Source organism: Phocoena phocoena, chromosome 15 (genome assembly GCF_963924675.1).
Source record: "Phocoena phocoena chromosome 15, mPhoPho1.1, whole genome shotgun sequence".
NCBI classification, from domain to species: domain Eukaryota; kingdom Metazoa; phylum Chordata; class Mammalia; order Artiodactyla; family Phocoenidae; genus Phocoena; species Phocoena phocoena.
In genome coordinates this window covers 15,146,851-15,164,210 of record NC_089233.1, presented here as the reverse complement: position 1 = coordinate 15,164,210, position 17,360 = coordinate 15,146,851, and the positions used below count along the sequence as shown (strand labels likewise).

General features: G+C 44.7%; 1 protein-coding gene and 1 pseudogene across 1 annotated transcript; one reads left to right on the top strand and one right to left on the bottom strand.

The window, feature by feature from the left end:
* Positions 1-5,474: 5,474 nt before the first annotated feature.
* Positions 5,475-11,212, top strand: AHSP (alpha hemoglobin stabilizing protein). The gene is made up of 3 exons (XM_065893170.1): positions 5,475-5,549; positions 5,798-5,997; positions 11,020-11,212. Exons 1-3 carry the CDS (start codon positions 5,475-5,477, stop codon positions 11,210-11,212), a joined length of 468 nt encoding a protein of 155 aa, XP_065749242.1.
* A 4,415-nt stretch (positions 11,213-15,627) lies between these two features.
* Positions 15,628-16,521, bottom strand: LOC136135531 (olfactory receptor 7A5-like; annotated as a pseudogene).
* Positions 16,522-17,360: the final 839 nt, after the last annotated feature.

Sequence of the window (17,360 nt, the reverse complement as noted above, 5' to 3'; positions counted from 1 at the left end):
GAATGCTCTTCCACCTCACCTCACCTTACCTAAAAGCTAGACAGAGTCTCTGAGGCTGAGGTAGACCCAGGGCATTTGATTTTTTGTTTGTTTGTGTGGTTCCTGTGAGAGTGAAAAATTGAAGGGATACAAACGTGTAATATTTTAAATGTTAGCTTCTCTGGGTATATTGAACTGAGACTAACCTCCAGGAATGAATTCCACCAGAGGGCTTTAGTTTGTCACTTAGTATCTGTCACTTAGTTTAGTTTGTCACTTAGTATCTGTCACTTAGTATCTGTGAGACCTTGGGCAAGTTTCTCACCACTCTGTCCTTCAGTTTCCTCACCTGTACAAGGGGAATAATACTAGTACCTACCATATAGGGTTGGGATGAGGATTAAATGAGTCGTATGTGTAAAGCTCTTAAACTATGTTTGGTACATAGTGCATGCTATTTAAGTGTTGACCATTATTTGGAGTTAATGTCAAGTATTCAAATGTGAGGCCCTTTGCTCCACAGGGCCCTCATGACCAGCACTACTCTATGAAATATTGTCCAAACCAGGATTTTTTTTTTTTTGGCTGCGCGGCGCAACTTGCGGGATCTTAGTTCCCAGACCAGGGATTGATTGAACCCGGCGCCATGGCAGTGAAAGCACCGAGTCCTAACCACTGGACCGCCAGGGAATTCCCCAAATCAGGATTTTTGAGAGTGTCTTTAAAGGAGGCACCGTTAATAATCACATTGGGCTAACAGACTGGAGCCATCCTGGGCAAACTGAGAAATATGGTCACACTATTTAGCAACCTTCTAGGCTTTACTGACCATCTTTGTCCACACTGACCTCTCCCTGCTCAGAGACCATGGCAACCCTTGTTCACTGTAGAACTTATTTAACGCTTAGCATATGCTTTCTGGAGCCAGTTTGTACTTGCTTTTATTAGGTATCTAAGTCCTGTCTTCCCAAGTGGACTGTAAGTGCCTGACAAGGACTCATACACTTCTTTGCAACCCCAGGGTCCAGATCAGTGGCTTGACAAAGAGATGAAGGATGCTTCCTCTTCCCCTACCCCCTGAGACCTCTTGGCAGCCTGCATTCAGCAGTATAGTAAGCACCAGGCAGAACACTCCAAGCTGCTCATCTCCTTGACTTTATCCTCACTGATCTCCCCACTTCCACAACTACCCGCTTATGGTCTACTCCCTACACAGCTTAAAACTCCCCGGCTCAAAACCTTTCAGCAGCTTCCTGTTACTTTTATGGAAGAGGATTGCAATATTCTCCTCCAAACCCTTCAATGACTTTCCTTCATATTTGAAAATAAAACATGAACTTCTTGTCATGGCCCATGAAGCTCTGTAGATTGGGCCCTGCTCCATCTTTCAGACTTCACCCCTTACGGTTCATCCTCTCACTCCCCCCACTAGAACATAAGCTTCCAGAGAAGAGGAACTTTGTCTTTGGCACTGATGCATTCCCAGGGCCTGGCACAAGGCAGGTGCCAGATACCTATTTGTGGAATGAATGAATTAATTTTCTCAATAACCCTCATAGGTATTATTTCATTCCTCCTTTAAACAGAGGAACTGGGGTTTGCATGTGTGAAGTGACTTCAACAAGGTGACAGAGCTGAAAAGTGGCAAAAGCATTCATTCTCCTATTCATTCAACAGATATTTAGTGAGAAGCTGCTATTCTTCTAGGCCCTGAGGCAGGTGTCCAATTTGAGGCTAATGGTTTCAGAACTATACCATCTTGTTTCTTTCTTTTTTATTTTGTATTCTTGTTAAGTATTATAAAAATAATGGAAGGATACATTCTCACTGTAAAATAATTCAAACAATAATATAGATGGAGAAGGTCAAATTCTCCCTTGACATTTATCCCTCTTTCCATTTTTCAACAAATACCAGTCAATGCCCAGAAGTAAACATTATTTACCATGAGAGAGAGAGACAGAGACAGAGAGACAGAGAGAGAAATATAATTTTACATTTACTCCCCTCTCCCATACTCGCAGCCTGAGGTAGCCTGCTGTAATTATAGTTCATTTAACATTGTCTTTGAGATCTTTTCCTATCAGCACACATGTAGCTACCTCATTTATTTTAATAGTTGCATGTCATGCCATGGTGTGAATGTGCCATAGTTTCTATAAAGATTCCCCATATTGCTTTTTTCATTATTACAAATAGGTATGATAAATTCCTTGTACAGGACTTTCTGTACATTGAATATGACTATTTCTTTAAAATGAGTCAAAAGCAGAATTGTTGGGCTGAAGGGTATGTGTATTTTAATTTGAACAAGGATTGTCAAACTATCTCTCTAAAAAGCTTTACCAATTTACACTCCTACTAACAGTATATAAGAATGCTTGTCATAGTCAAGATATGTATTGCCATTATCTAAAAAAGTTCTCTTGGGCACCTGTGCATTTTAATGTCCACTCTTGTATTCTGATCGCAGATAACCCCTAATGTGCTTTCTGGTCACTATAGATTATTTCTGCTTCTTCTAGAATTTCATAGAAGTGGAGTTATACTGTACATGGTCTTTCATGCTTAGCTTCTTTTGCTCAGCATAATGATTTTGAGATTCTTCCACGTTGTCATGAGTACCATTAGTCTGTTTCTTTTTTTTTTTTTGCGGTACGCGGGCCTCTCACCGTTGTGGCCTCTCCCATTGCAGAGCACAGGCTCCGGACGCGCGGGCTCCGCAGCCATGGCTCACGGGCCCAGCCACTCCGCGGCATGTGGGATCTTCCCGGACCGGGGCACGAACCTGTGTCCCCTGCATCGGCAGGCGGACTCTCAACCACTGCACCACCAGGGAAGCCCAGTCTGTTTCTTTTTATTGCTGAGTAGTATTCCATTGTATGAATATACCACAGTTTGTATATGCACTCACTGGTTATTGGACATTTGGGTTGTTTCCAGTTTGGGGTTATTATAAATAAAGCTGCTATGAACATTTGCATTTGCATGGAAGTATTTTTGTAGATGTGTATGGACTCCACCTAGGAGTGGAATTGCCAGGTCATGTGGTAAGTGTATGTTGAACTTTATGAGAACTTGCCAAATTGTTTTTTCAGACATTTCATTTTACCCTCCCACTGGCAATGTATGAGATTTCTAGTTGTCCTATATCCTTACCAACACTTAATCAGTCTTTTTAACTTGCAGGAGCTGTAGTGGGTATGTAGTGGTATCACATTATAGCTTTCATCTGCATTTTCCTGATGAATAATAATGTTGAACATCTCTTCGTGTGCTTATTGGCTATTTGTATATCTTCTTTGTGAAGTGCCAGTTCCAATCTTTTGGCCATTTAAAAAAACTGGGTTGTCTTATTATTGAACTATCAAGAGTTTGTTTTAAATTCTGTATACATTTTTTTTAAAGGGCTTCAAATGCTTGGCTTTTGAAATTATTATTTATTTATTTATTTTATTTTTGGCTGTCTTGGGTCTTCATTTCTGTGCGAGGGCTTTTCTCTAGTTGTGGCAGGCGGGGGGCCACTCTTCATCGCGGTGCGTGGCCTCTCACTATCGCGGCCTCTCTTGTTGCGGAGCACAGGCTCCAGACGCGCAGGCTCAGTAGCTGCGGCTCACGGGCCTAGTTGCTCCGCGGCATGTAGGATCTTCCCAGACCAGGGCTCGAACCCCTGTCCTCTGCATTAGCAGGCAGATTCTCAACCACTGTGCCACCAGGGAAGCCCTGTATACATTTTTTTTTTTGGTCAGGTCGTATTGCAATTATTTCTCCTAGTGGTAACACATACTTTCTACCCTAAATAAATGAAAACACGTTTACACAAAAATCTGTACACAGATATTTATAGCAGCTCTATTCATACTTGCCAATAACTGCAAACAATCCAGATGTCCTCCAGTGAGTCAATGAATAAACAAACTGTAGTGCATCCATACAATGCACGCTTAGCAATGGAAAGGAACAACCCACTGCTACTTGAAACGATTTGGATGGAGCTTAAGGGCATTATTCTGAGTGAAAGAAGCCAGTCTCAAAGGTTAGATGTTGTATGACTCCATCATAAGACATCCTCAAAAACACTGAACTGTAGTGATGGGGAACAGATCAGTGGTTGGCAGGATTTAGGGATGAGACTACAAAGGGGTAGCACGAAGGAGTTTTGGGGCAATGGAAATGTTCTGTATCCTGATTGTGGTAGTAGTTACATGAATCTACATATTAAAATGCAAACGTTGTACACCAAAAGAACGTTAATTTGCTGTGTATTAATTAAGATAATGCTATAAACAAAAAAGCAGAGCAACAAGCCATGAGTGTATAGGTGCCTATGAAAACTGGTTTTTGAATGGAGGAAGATGGGACAGGAAATACACACATCTTGCATGCTGGTTACTTTGTCGGGGGAGGGAGCAGAAATGATCCACTTATCAGTGTGAATTTTTATAACGTTTCACTTATTTCAGTTATTATATGGTGATTTTGAAATTTGAAAAAATCTATTAAAAATGGAAAACATTAGGAAAATATTTTAAAAAAAGAAAAGAAGTATTTTTGCTTTGTGAAATACCCGATGATATGTTAGGGAATAAGACACGTGTGTCTCCATTCCTGTGGAACTCAGCCTAGTAGGGTCCAGTCCCCCCCATCTTACCGAAGGCTTATCTGCAAAATATGAGTGTTATTGGAATTTGCCTAACAAGAGTTTTCATAAGAATAAATACTTATTATTTTTTTGGCCACGCCATGTGGCTTGCAGGATCTCAGTTTCCTGACCAGGGATTGAACCCAGGTCATGGCAGTGAAAGCCCTGAATCCTAACCACTAGGCCACCAGGGAACTCCCAAGAATAAATACCTTAATACTTGCTTGAAACAGTGGCTGGCACAAATGATGACTGTAATGTTAGCTGCTATTAACATATCACCTATGAATTGGGAGAATAATGGCCACCACTTGTTAGGATGATTTTAAAAGTGCCTTTCTCGTAACAGGGCATCTAACAGTTACTGTTAGTTTCATTAGCGTTTGGAGCCTGGATCCTGGGATGTGGGGGAGAGGGCATGGCTCTATCCCTGGTTTGGTTTTCTGGGTCTCCCCACTTATCTCTTCTCTTGGCTTTGCTATCTTTCTAATTTCAGGGAAGCCTCTCCCTCCTTCCCCTCCCCTGGTTGGCCTATCACCCTCCCTCAGGACCTAAATGCAAGGCGTTTCCCTCTTTGGCTGACACTGGACCCCTTGTCTACATCTAGCTTGGCACAGAGGGACATCCAGACCCTGAAAAGTGTGGGTGAGACGTCTATACATAGCACTGTTGGACCTGACAGTGAGCCAACCTGGGGGGAAATGTGATCTCAGAGCAGGGCACGGTTTGAAAGGTGGTGGAGGGGAGGTGACCCTGCAGGGCCCCAGGGATGCTTAAGGGGAGTGAGGAGACTGGGGGAAATACCCTGGGAGAAAAAGATACTTAAATTCCATCTCTTTCTCTAATCAGGCAGATGGCCCTTCTTCAAACCAATAAGGATCTCATTGCTACAGGAATGAAGGAATTTAACATTCTGCTAAATCAGCAGGTAAGTCTGGTGCTCTGTTTCAGAGGACAGGCCTGGAGCGTTGGGAGGTGGGTGAGGACAGAGAAGGGAGAATAATTTGGAGCTGGGAGGGTAATGGTTGAGTTGATGGAAACAACTAGAGACAGGTAATACAAATCAGAGAAAAGAGGGTGTCAGAGTTTGTGGTTATCCCTGAATCACATGGCCGAGCGTGGTCTCCCTTGCCAAATCCTGACCTCCCCTATCCCAATCCCACCGCCCCCCTCCAGGTCTTCTCTGGTCCTGTTGTCCCTGAAGAAGACATGGTGACTGTGGTGAATGACTGGGTGAACTTCTACATCAGCTATTATAGGCAGCAGATGGTGGGGGAGCAGCAAGAGCAGGACAAGGCTGTGCAGGAGCTTCGGCAAGAGCTGAATACTCTGTCTGCCTCTTTCCTGGACAAATACAGGAACTTCCTGAAGTCCTTGTGAGTGCCCGATCGCAGGCTGCCTTCCTCCTAGCCGGGAGACCCAGGCTTGTCTGAGACCCTTAAATGCTGCCTCTGTGTCTTCAAGGCCTCAGGCTCTGGCCCTTCATGGTATTACTGCACCCTGACACCTCAATAAAGACCAGTACTGGTTTTGGTGGTTTTCCTGGCTCTGTGGCTCTTCTTTGGTTTCCATCGCTGCCTCATGGAGACAGTTGGTCCCTTTTCCCTCACTCTGCTTCCTGGATATGATCTCAGAGATCTAATTCCTTAGAGCAGAGGTTTGCAGCCTTAAGTAACCCCTGGGCAGCACTAAAATAGCCTGAAGGAGGGGCCAGCTGGCAGAGCCTAAAGAATAAGTGCTGAGGGACGGGGGAAGGGCTCGTAGACAAAACGGGGGAGATAGAGGCTCTCCAGAAACTGTGGCCCTGTGACATGCTGTCTAGAAGACAGTTGTTGAAATCTCCCAGTCTTGTTTATCCTTCACTAGGTGGAATCAAGAGTCCTCCCGCCTCAATTTTCCAATCCCCTGCCCTCGGCCCCAGCTTGAACAACGTTATAGGCTCTTCTAACTCTAAAGACGACCACAGAGCACCTCCTGGGAGTACCGCTTGATTTAGAGTTGGAAGGGGTCTTGGGAACTAGTCAGCACACCCCTTATTTTTCAGACGGGAAAACCCTGGGCTCTATCACCCCTCAGCCCCAGATCCCAGGCTTGGGAAGCGAAGATTCCTGCCAGCCGTCCCTGCCGCCCCAACTTTCTCCTGTCACTCCCCGGACTAGACCCCCTTTCACTACGACCTCCAGACCCTAGGCCTCCTTATTTTAGGGCTTTAGGGTGGAACAAGGGCCGGTCCAGGCTCTCGAGCTTTTAAAAAGTGAAATGAAAGTATTAGGGGGAATGAGGAAGGGTCCGCTGTCTAGAAGACCCTTACCTAAAACCTCGGGGCGCGGAGGGAGGGGAGCGGGGCAGGAGGGGCGGGGCTCGGGGACAGGGCGCACCAATCAGATGCTGTGCTCGGCGTGCGCCGGGGTGGGGGTGGGGGTGGAATGGGGAGTTCTCCTGGTGACTCTGTCTACCGCGTTGGAGAGAGGATAGAGAAGGGGTGTTTTCTCATTCCAACCTACAGCGAGGCTTCATTTCGGATCTGTGCACTCCCACCTCTGACTTCTGGGTTTTGGGGGCCTCTGTAGTCCAGTTCAAGGTCCAAAGGGAATGAGCTAGGTAACCCCAGCCATCCTTTCAAACTTGGGGTTATGTGGAGGCCCCAGACCTTGCAAGAGAGTAGCGGCCTCCGGGTAACTAGGTAGCGAGCACCTCTACGGTGTGACTGGTGGCCCAGGCTGAGGCCAAGCCTTTCCCACTGCGCCCATCAGAAAGTCTCAGCCCGTTAACGGGGACCCAGGGCCTGCTCGGGGTGGGGGGGGGTGCGGGGGGATAGTAGTCAATAGCGTCACCTGTGCAAAAAGACCCGGACTGCTGCGCGTGGGGAGAGAGAGAGACAGAGGTACCACATGAAAAAAATATTAGATTAACCCCATTGCTGTTGGAAGCATGGTCAGAAGCCACTTTCCTGTCTTTTTTTTTTTTCAATGATTTTTTTTTGTGTGTGTGTGTGTGTTAGTTTCTGCTTTATAACAAAGTGAATCAGTTATACATATACATATGTTCCCATATCTCTTCCCTCTTGCGTCTCCCTCTCCCGTCTTTTTTATCCCCTGGTGCCCCCAAGAGCAAAGATTAATTTAAATGCAAAGATGGAGTCCCTGTAAACTCACCTGTCCTCATTTACACCTTCCTTTTCTTTTGCAGTGCAGCAATTAAAAGTAAGTATAAAGCATGGTGATTTGGAGTTGCTTTGTGTGTGTCGGAATCACTGGTAAATTGTTGGCTGAGAGCAGTTCCTCCCCTTGCACTGTGAAAACACACTGAGTGCTTAAAGAGATTAGACCGAGAAATAATTTAATATCTTTTCTCTTAAAAAAAAAAAGAAGAAGAAGAAGAAGCAGCCATTTTGGCTCCATTAATGAAGGTAAACTTTCTATAAATTTGGAACTATCTAGCCTTGAAGCTGTAAGCCAACCGTTTCTCAACGTCTAAGTTCCATTCCGACTATTCCATTAACTGTATGAAATTGAGAAGCTGCAAAACATTTTTGAGGCCAGAAATCTGTTAAATTGCACTGCACGTTCTTGAATTCCTACCAGCCAAGCATCTGGCAGTAAATCTACAAAGAAGTAAAATGTGGAATATTTTAATTTTTCAGAGTTAGTGGTATGAATTATCTGGATCTGATGGTCCATGATAATACAGTTAAAATTACTGGGCCAGTGAGTACCCCAAATCCATTACTGTTCCCACAGAAAAATCAACCAGAATCAGCAGGAAGAATAATGCTCCTTTTACTTTGACAGCAGTACTTGAATTAATACTAGAAATAAGATTGTAAACAAAAGGTGAAATATTACAGCCATAACCCTGCCCTTATCCTCACCCTGACATTGACTCTGCCCCTAGAGCTGTGAACTTGAACCTCACCTTTAATCTCACCCTGACTCTGAGGCTTATCCACTCTCACTTGATCTTGATTCTGACCGTGACAAACACCCTTACCCTCCCACTGTCCCTGACTTTCACACTGACATTATCTCTCATTCTCTCACACTGATCCTGATGCTGAACTAGACCCTGAACTTTATCTGACCCTACTTTTCACCCTGACCCCGATTCTGACTTCTACTCTCACCCTGACTGACAGACATATCCTGTCCTAGACACTGACTCTGAAGTTGACTTTGACCCTGATACACATAAGTACCCTGCTCCTAAACCTGACTCTGACCCTCATGTCTGACTTATATTCTGACCCTTAACCTCACATAGTACATAACTCTGAGCCTCACCCTGACCCTGAAAGTTATAAGGACTCTCACCCTGACCCTCAGCCTGAGTCTGCCCTTGATGTGCTAATCCTGACTGATTCTTAACCTCACCCTGACCCTGAACTACTTACTCACACTGATCCTGACTATTACACTGGCATGACACTCAACCTGACACTGACCCCAATTGTGACTTCATTATGGCCCTGCCCTACTCTGACGTTGATCCTACCCTGACCCTCACCACAACCCCGATTTTCACATTTCACAATGCCATTGAATCTTACTTGACATTCACACTGAACTTGACTGTCACACTCATCCTCACCTGACCCTGACCTTGACCCTCAGTTTGACCTAAACACTGATTATAACCATCACTCTGACCCTGAAGTGTATACTCACTCTCACCTTGACTCTGACTCTCTCATTCTGACACCACCTCTATTCAATACCTCAATCTCACCTTTGTTACTCACTCTTACCTTGTGTCTGACTGTGACACTCACCCTGACTTTCATCCTGATACTCATTTAAACACTCTGTCTCATTCTCACCCTGACTCTGATTCTGTACCTGACCCTGACTCTCACTCCCACCTTTACCTTCAATTTCATCTTTACCCTGCCCCTGCCCCTAACATTGATGCTAACCCTACACCAGCACTCAACTTGACCCTCACCCTGGCCCTGCATCTCAGCCTCACCACGACTCTCATCATGACCATAAACTTGACCCTTACCTGACCCTGACCCTTTTTTTTTTTTTTAATTTATTTTTATTTTTTTGCGGTACGTGGGCCTCTAGCTGTTGTGGCTTCTCCCGTTGCGGAGCACAGGCTCCGGACGCGCAGGCTCAGCGGCCATGGCTCACGGGCCCAGCTGCTCCGCGGCATGTGGGATCTTCCCGGACCGGGGCACGATCCCGTGTCCCCTGCATCGGCAGGTGGACTCTCAACCACTGCGCCACCAGGGAAGCCCTGACCCTGACTCTTATACTCACTCTCCATTTACCCTGACTTGACCATTACCTTCTCCCTGAGCCTGACCTCACTCCTACTCTTCAATGACCCTTACACATACCTTCACTATGCCCTTGACACTGCCTTGAATCTGAAACTTATGCTTAACCTGAACCAGACTATCACCCTGACACGACCCTTCCCTCACCCTGGCCCGGGTTGGCACCGCACCCTCATCCTGACCCTGATCCCGGTACTGAAACTGACCTTGACCTCTTCCTGATCGTGACTCTGAACATTTGCCTCACACCCCTGACTGTTCTTCCTGACTCTGACACTAACCTCCATTCTGACCCTCACAATGACGCTCATTCTGACCTTGAGCATGACGCTTACCTTCATCGAGACCCAGAAATTAGCATTGGCCTCACCCTGAACCTGACACTGATCTTTACCTTTAAATTTACCTGATTCTGACCTCTCTCCCTTTGCCTCCTGACCAACTGTGGTGCTTCTCCATGTGGCCTGTGTGGCATGACGTGCCCCTCCTCTTGGGAGCTGTCACAAACTATCTTTTCAATGATAACTGTGCACTGACCTATTGGCCTCCCCATATTTAAAGAACAATAAAACCTACATTTTAAAACATGCTCATCCTCACCCTCTACATGACCATCTCCCCAAATAGATTCTGATGTCCTTGTTCCCCTGAGCCTTACCTGAAATTGACCCTCCGGCTGACTTTGACCTTACCCTGAGCCTGACCCTGGTGATCTTCCCACACTGAAAGCAGCCTGACCTTGATCCTGATTCTGAAGCTGACCCTGCCCCAGGCACTATTGTCCTATTAACTCTGAACTTTTACTGACCCTCACTCTGACCCTGACCCTGAACCTAGCCTTTACTTTTACCATAAGCCTGATGCTCACTCCATACTTCTCCGGACCCTGGTCCTCACGCTGCCCTCAGCCCTGTCTATTCCTTGGTATGACCCTCACTCTGAGGCTGACCCTGAACCTAACACTTATCTTGCCGTTGACCCTGACATTGACCCTTGCCATAACCCTCATCTTGACCCTCACCCTGACCATAAATTTGATTTACTTACCCTCATGCTGAATCTGACCCTAGGGTGACTTTTGACTTAGATTCTCACCCTGACACCAAACGTGATACAGAGCTAATTCTGTCCTTGACATTGAGCATGACCTTCACCCTGAAGCTTACCCTAACTCTGACACTGATGCAATGTGGTCACCAATTTTGCTTATCATCATCACCCTAACCTGGAACCCGTCCCTCATGCTGACCTTGATCATCGCTCAACCTGACTCTGATATCAACCTCACCTTGGCCTACAACCTATCCTAATGCTAATCCCTCACTCTGACCCTTGCCCTCACTTCATTGCTAACCTCCACACTGACATTTAACCTGACTCTGACCTCATCCCAAAGTTCTCCTGAACCATGACCCTGAACCTCACTCTCACACCCATCTTGACCCTAATTCTCACCTTGACTCTCACCCTGACACTGTAACTGATGCTGAAGCTCATTCTGACCTTTACTCGATCCTCACACTCAGCTTACCATGATCCTGATCATGACTCTCAACCTTAACCTAACTCTGACCATCACCCTGACTTTGACCTTACCCTCACCCTGTCCCTGTGACTCTCACCTTAACTCCCATCCTGACTCTGACCTTCCAGCTGACCCTGACCCTTGCACAGACTATGACTCTGAACCTAACATTGACGATGACTGGGATCCTGGTGCTCAGCCTGACTCTGGCCCTGGTGCTCACACAAATACGGATTCTGATTTTCACCCTCACAATGACTCTGAACTGGTCCCACACACTGTCTCTGACCCTGATCATGACCATCACACTGACCCGGGCCCTTATGATGTTGACAATCAACCTGACCCTGACTGTGACCCTGACCCTGATCCTGAACCAAACCCTCACTCTACAATGAATCTCATCGTTATCTTGACCTTCACTTAATGCTTACCCTGACCCTGAGACTCACAGCCACGCTAGTCTTGACCATGACCCTTACTTACCCTTAGCTCTGTTCTAACACTACCCAGACCCTGATAATCATCAAGACCAAGATATCCCTCAGCAGGTGAATGGATAAATAAACTATTATATCCATACAATGGAATATTGTTTGGTGGTTTAAAGAAAATGAGCTGTCAAACCATGAAAATACATGGCAGAACCTTAAATATGTATTGCTAAGTGAAAGAAGCCAATCTGAAAAGGCTACATGCTGCATGCGTCTAATTATGTGACATTCTGGGAAAGGTAAAACTATAGAGACAGTAAAAAGGTCCGTGGAAGGACATGAGAGTCAAAGAGGGTTAACTAGATGAAGCACAGGGGATATTTTTTTAGCGTGATAAACCTATTCTGTATGCTACCGCTATGATGAAGACATTATGCATTCTTTGAAAATTCATAGAACTTTACAGCATGAAGAGTGAAACTTAAGTATGCAAATTTAAAGAAAAATAATTTGGCTATGTTTGAAGGATCCCAGGAGGGAATGCAGAATGTGACATGAGAGTCAAACTATTACAAATGTACAAGACAACCTCACTGTAGGGATGGGGGAATGAAATGTACTAACCTAAGTGACTTTGGAAAGGATGGAATTGATAAGGCTAAGCCAGAAATAACTGCACACAGACACTGTGCTCTAGCTGATAAAGTTATTTCTCACAGATGCACTAGTTAATAATTCTGATACTGCTGTACATACACATTAGAATTGAACAATGAAGTAAATAGATTGTGGATGATGGGAGCTGGGTTTCTCAATGTTGGAGTGGGAATTTAGGGATAAGCAAGGGGGAAAGTTAGAATAATCTATGTAGTGGCTTAGAGTTAGAAATATCAGCAGGGATAGACTTGTAGGAGTGGTATCAGCATATGGCCAGTGGGGTAAGTTGTTCCTCTTTTCCCTCCCGCTTTTTAAACAACTAATTAGACATCCATAACTGAACAAAAGTGTCTCTGCACATTACATCAAGGAAGCCAGGAGGTTTCTAGCCCACCTGTGTACCTGAAAATAAACAAACAGGACCTCAGTAAGGGCTGTAGATCCAAGGGAGTCAGCAAACCCGCTCCACCCCCACTAGTCACAGCGGGGCAGGGGATGGAGGGGAGGAGAGCCTGGAGATTGCCAAACTGGGAAGAGACCAAGAGACCCTCTAGAGAGAGAGAATTTGTGGAAGTCCAGCCTGCCTGAGGGGGATTTTAGCATGCTGTTGGAACAAGGTGAGGATGAGTTTGGAGGGGAGAGGGAGAAACTCGCCAAGGTGGCCCATCTCCCCAGGGTGACACTAACAAGGGACTGAGCTTTTGGCAGCAGTGGTGCTGACTCCTCCAACAGAGGAGGTGGAAAGCCATGACCCCTCCCATGGAGCTGGTGGAAAGCGGAAGTGATGAGTGACTGGTCCACTATCCCAGTTATGCGAATTGCAACTGGAGAAACCCATTTCTCTCCAGCAGCAACCGGATTCCTGAGGAGGGACCTCCGTGACTGAGGGGAGAGAGGAAGAAGGGAAGGAGAGAGATAAGAATATCAAGGGGCATTAAAGGTTCGTTTCCTGCTATCTGCTTCAGGACTTCAGCAGGAAGTCTGCCCACAAACCTGCTGGAGAACCTCACTCGAGGAGACACCCACCAACTGTGGGCACTCCAAGAACCCCAAGTGCTAAACCCATACCTCCTTCTACTCTGCTATCGCCTCCCAAGTGCATCTGCCGGAGTGAGCCCTAGTTGACACAGAGGGTGCTCAGATAACAGGCCAAGGTCTGGGGGGTGGGGGGGAGTGCAAGGGAGAAAATACAAACTTGAGCTATAGCACCACCTTCTGGAGTACAAAAGAAAGGATTCTAACAGCCGGCCTGGTGAATTGTAAGAGCCAAAGAAGACATAAAAGCTTACTTAGTTAAGGTTTCTGCTACTTCTAATGTGAAAGCAGAAGCGTGTACCTATAAACACTATTTTAAAATCAAAAAAGGGCTTCCCTGGTGGCGCAGTGGTTGAGAGTCCGCCTGCCGATGCAGGGGACACGGGTTCGTGCCCTGGTCTGGGAAGATCCCACATGCCGCAGAGCGGCTGGGCCCGTGAGCCATGGCCGCTGAGCCTGCGTGTCCGGAGCCTGTGCTCCGCAACGGGAGAGGCCACAACAGTGAGAGGCCCGCGTACCGCAAGAAAAAAAAAAAATCAAAGAAATATGATAGACCTAGAGATTATCATAGTAAGTCAGACAGAGAAAAACAAGTATTACGATATCACTTATATGTGGAATCTAAAAAATAGTACAAGTGAACTTATTTACAAAACAGAAACAGACTCACAGACATAGAAAACAAACTTATGGTTACCCAAGGGGATGCAGGGAGAGGGATAAATTGGGAGTATGGGATTAACAGATGCACACTACCATATATAAAACAGATAAACAACGGGCTTCCCTGGTGGCGCAGTGGTTGAGAGTCCGCCTGCCAATGCGGAGGACTCGGGTTCGTGCCCCGGCCCGGGAAGATCCCACATGCTGTGGAGCGGCTGGGCCCGTGAGCCATGGCCGCTGAGCCTGAGCGTACGGAGCCTGTGCTCTGCAAGGGGTGAGGCCACAGCAGTGAGAGGCTCGCGTACCGCAAAAAAAAAAAAAAAAAAAGATAAACAGCAAAGTTTTACTGCATAGCACATACAGTATATTGAACTATATTCAATATCTTGTAACAACCTATAATGGAAAAGAATTTTAAAAGAATATAGATATCTACATATGTATAACCGAATCAATTTGCTATATACCTGAAACTAACAAAAAAATCAAGGAAATAGGCCATCATAAAAAGAAAATGATAATTTTCCAGCAGCTGAACACAAAGGCATGGAATATTGCAATCTAACTGATCAAGAATCCAAAATCTCTGTTACGAAGACATTCAATGAGCGACAAGAAAACTCAGAAGGACAATTCAATGAACACAGGAATAAAATTAATGAACAGAAAGAGTTCTTTACAAAAGAAATTGAAATTATTAAAAACTTGGATAAATGTATTTGATAATCATCATGCCAGTGAATCTGGTAGACAGTGTGGACATGGGCTTGAATAAGAGAATAGAATCTTAACGAGGAAAATCAAACCCTATGACCATGAGACACTAGCATTTCAAAGTCTATGTTTTCAGGGAGAACAAATAAGTCAGTGATATACAATGAATATTGGGCATAAAAGTGAAAAACTGTAGTCTCAGATCTTTCTGTGTTATAAAATTATATAAATTGTCTTGGTTGCCAAGTTTAGTTTCTCCATAGGAGTTGTGTAACTCATGGCTATTCTTTTAGTAAAATCAAACAAAAATTAGTGTGATCTACATCACTTGAGAATAAATTATTTTTAAGAAATCTAAGTAGTCCCATGAAATAAATGAGAATTGCCAAATATTTTAAGTCCAAGGTTGGGAATAAATTTGAGAGAATATGAGAATGACAAAGGGGAAATAACCCTGTTCATTGTCAGGGCAGGAAGCTTAATAAAGTGAGCTGTATAAATTGTAGAGAGAAGTTGAAATCAAAGAAATAGAAACTCTCGCAATAAAAAAGTAGCAAGTCCTACTTCCACACTCTGATAAAATAATTGGAAATTCTGGCTCACAGGCTTTGATCCTTGCAATCATGCGTACTTCTTCAGCCCTAGGACAATTGGTCTTTTATAGCTTCCTTCCCAAAGAGTCTTTTCAAAGCTGTTTTTATATGTCTTTGTTCTTCAAACTGTAGATGAAGGGGTTCAGCATGGACATGACCACAGTTTACATCACCAAGGCTGTTGCACTTGAATGTGAGCTGTGTGGAGAAGCAGAGCTTAAGTACATTCATAGACACATACAGTAAAAAAAGGAGACAACTGAGAGGTAAGATGGACAGATGGACAAGGCTTTATGCTTTCCCTGAAATTATGAGATTCCGTGTATGGAGGAAACTCTTTTAGAATATAAGTAAAGAACGTCAGCCGCGGGAACACTGCCCAGCAGTGCAGCTGCAAAATGTATCATCACGTTATTAAGAAAGTTGACAGAACAAGCAAGTTGACCACTTGACTGAGCTACAGAAAAAGTGGGGATATCCAAGTCTGCATAGAAGGACAGCCCCAACATTACCAAGCTCTGTAGCAAGGAATTCATGGCACTCATGACCCAGGACACAAGAACCATCTGTCCCCAGAGCTGGAGGTTCATGGTGATGGTGTGGTGTAGCGTAGCGGGTGAGAGATGGTTACAAAGTGCTCATAGGCCACCACAACCAGGAGAAAGTTGTTCAATCCTGCAAACAGTGGGAAACAATATATCTTCCTGCTGCAGATTTCAAGGGTTATAACTTTGCTGTGTGTCTGGATGTTCTGCATCATCTTCGGGATCCTGGTGGAGGTGAAACAGAAATCTGCAAAGGACACGTTGAAGAAGGACAGGTTGGTTGGGTGTGTGGAGGTGGAAGTCTAAGCTGATGGCCAGGATGATGAGCAGGCTTTCAGACACAGTGGTCATGTACATGGAGAGGAAAAGCCAAAATGTGAGGGGCTGGAATTCTGGTTACTCTAAAAATCATAGAAGAAATTCTACAATTCCTGTAAGGTTCCCTGGTTCCATGTAGTGTAAGTGACTACGAGAAGTGAGAAAAACATCAGTAACATGTTTAATTTTCACCTACATTTACATTTTGCAGTCAAGAAATTGATTAATTTCAACAAATTGTCTATGGATCTTATCCCCTCTCTAGGATTCCTTGTACCATCTCTGTTTATGAATTTTTGTCCTACTTTCAGCTTTTTCCCAAGATGTTATGTGTCTTACAATTTTTATGTGAAATTCTTCCATGCATTTCATGCATTTGAGGAATATTAATTGAGTGATAACTCAATTTTCCAATAACTATCTAAGCCATGAATATAGGGCACTGAAAAACAAAACTCTCTACAATCCAATGATAGAGAAAGAATATAAGAAAATAAAAAATCATGTAATATGTCAAATGGTAAGCAGCGCTGTGATGAAAAATAATCAGTCATAAAGGAGACAGTAGGCAGGGAGTGTGATTTCTTTTACTGAGTGTTTAGGTAACACTGGCAAACAAGGTGACATTTGAGCACAGATTGCAAGGAAGACAGGGTTGGACCCAGGAAGTTATCTGAAGTGTGTGCCTAAGGGCAGGAATGGCCAATGCAATTGCTCCAAGAAACGTGCTTGTTTCAGAAAAATCAAGGCTCCAAAGGAACCAGGTATGTCAGAGAGGTATGAGCAAGAAGGAGCATGATAGAAACAGTGTCAGAAAAATTTGAGGAACCAGGTGGTTTCCCTGCTGCTGCTGAAGCTAAGCTAGACAAGGTCCCTCATCCACTCCATGTTCCTCTTCCACATTATTAATTTTGTTGCAAGGACATCCTCTAAATTGATTGCCCCCTTAGTACCATCTGTTGGTTTATTTCTGG

What these genes read in the sequence shown, in the direction of transcription:
- AHSP (XM_065893170.1), top strand. Translation starts at nt 5,475, where the DNA reads ATGGCCCTTCTTCAAACCAATAAGGATCTCATTGCTACAGGAATGAAG. An exon ending in ACATTCTGCTAAATCAGCAG is followed by an intron (nt 5,550 to 5,797) that starts GTAAGTCTGGTG and finishes GCCCCCCTCCAG; the next exon opens with GTCTTCTCTGGTCCTGTTGT. An exon ending in AGGAACTTCCTGAAGTCCTT is followed by an intron (nt 5,998 to 11,019) that starts GTGAGTGCCCGA and finishes AACGTGATACAG; the next exon opens with AGCTAATTCTGTCCTTGACA.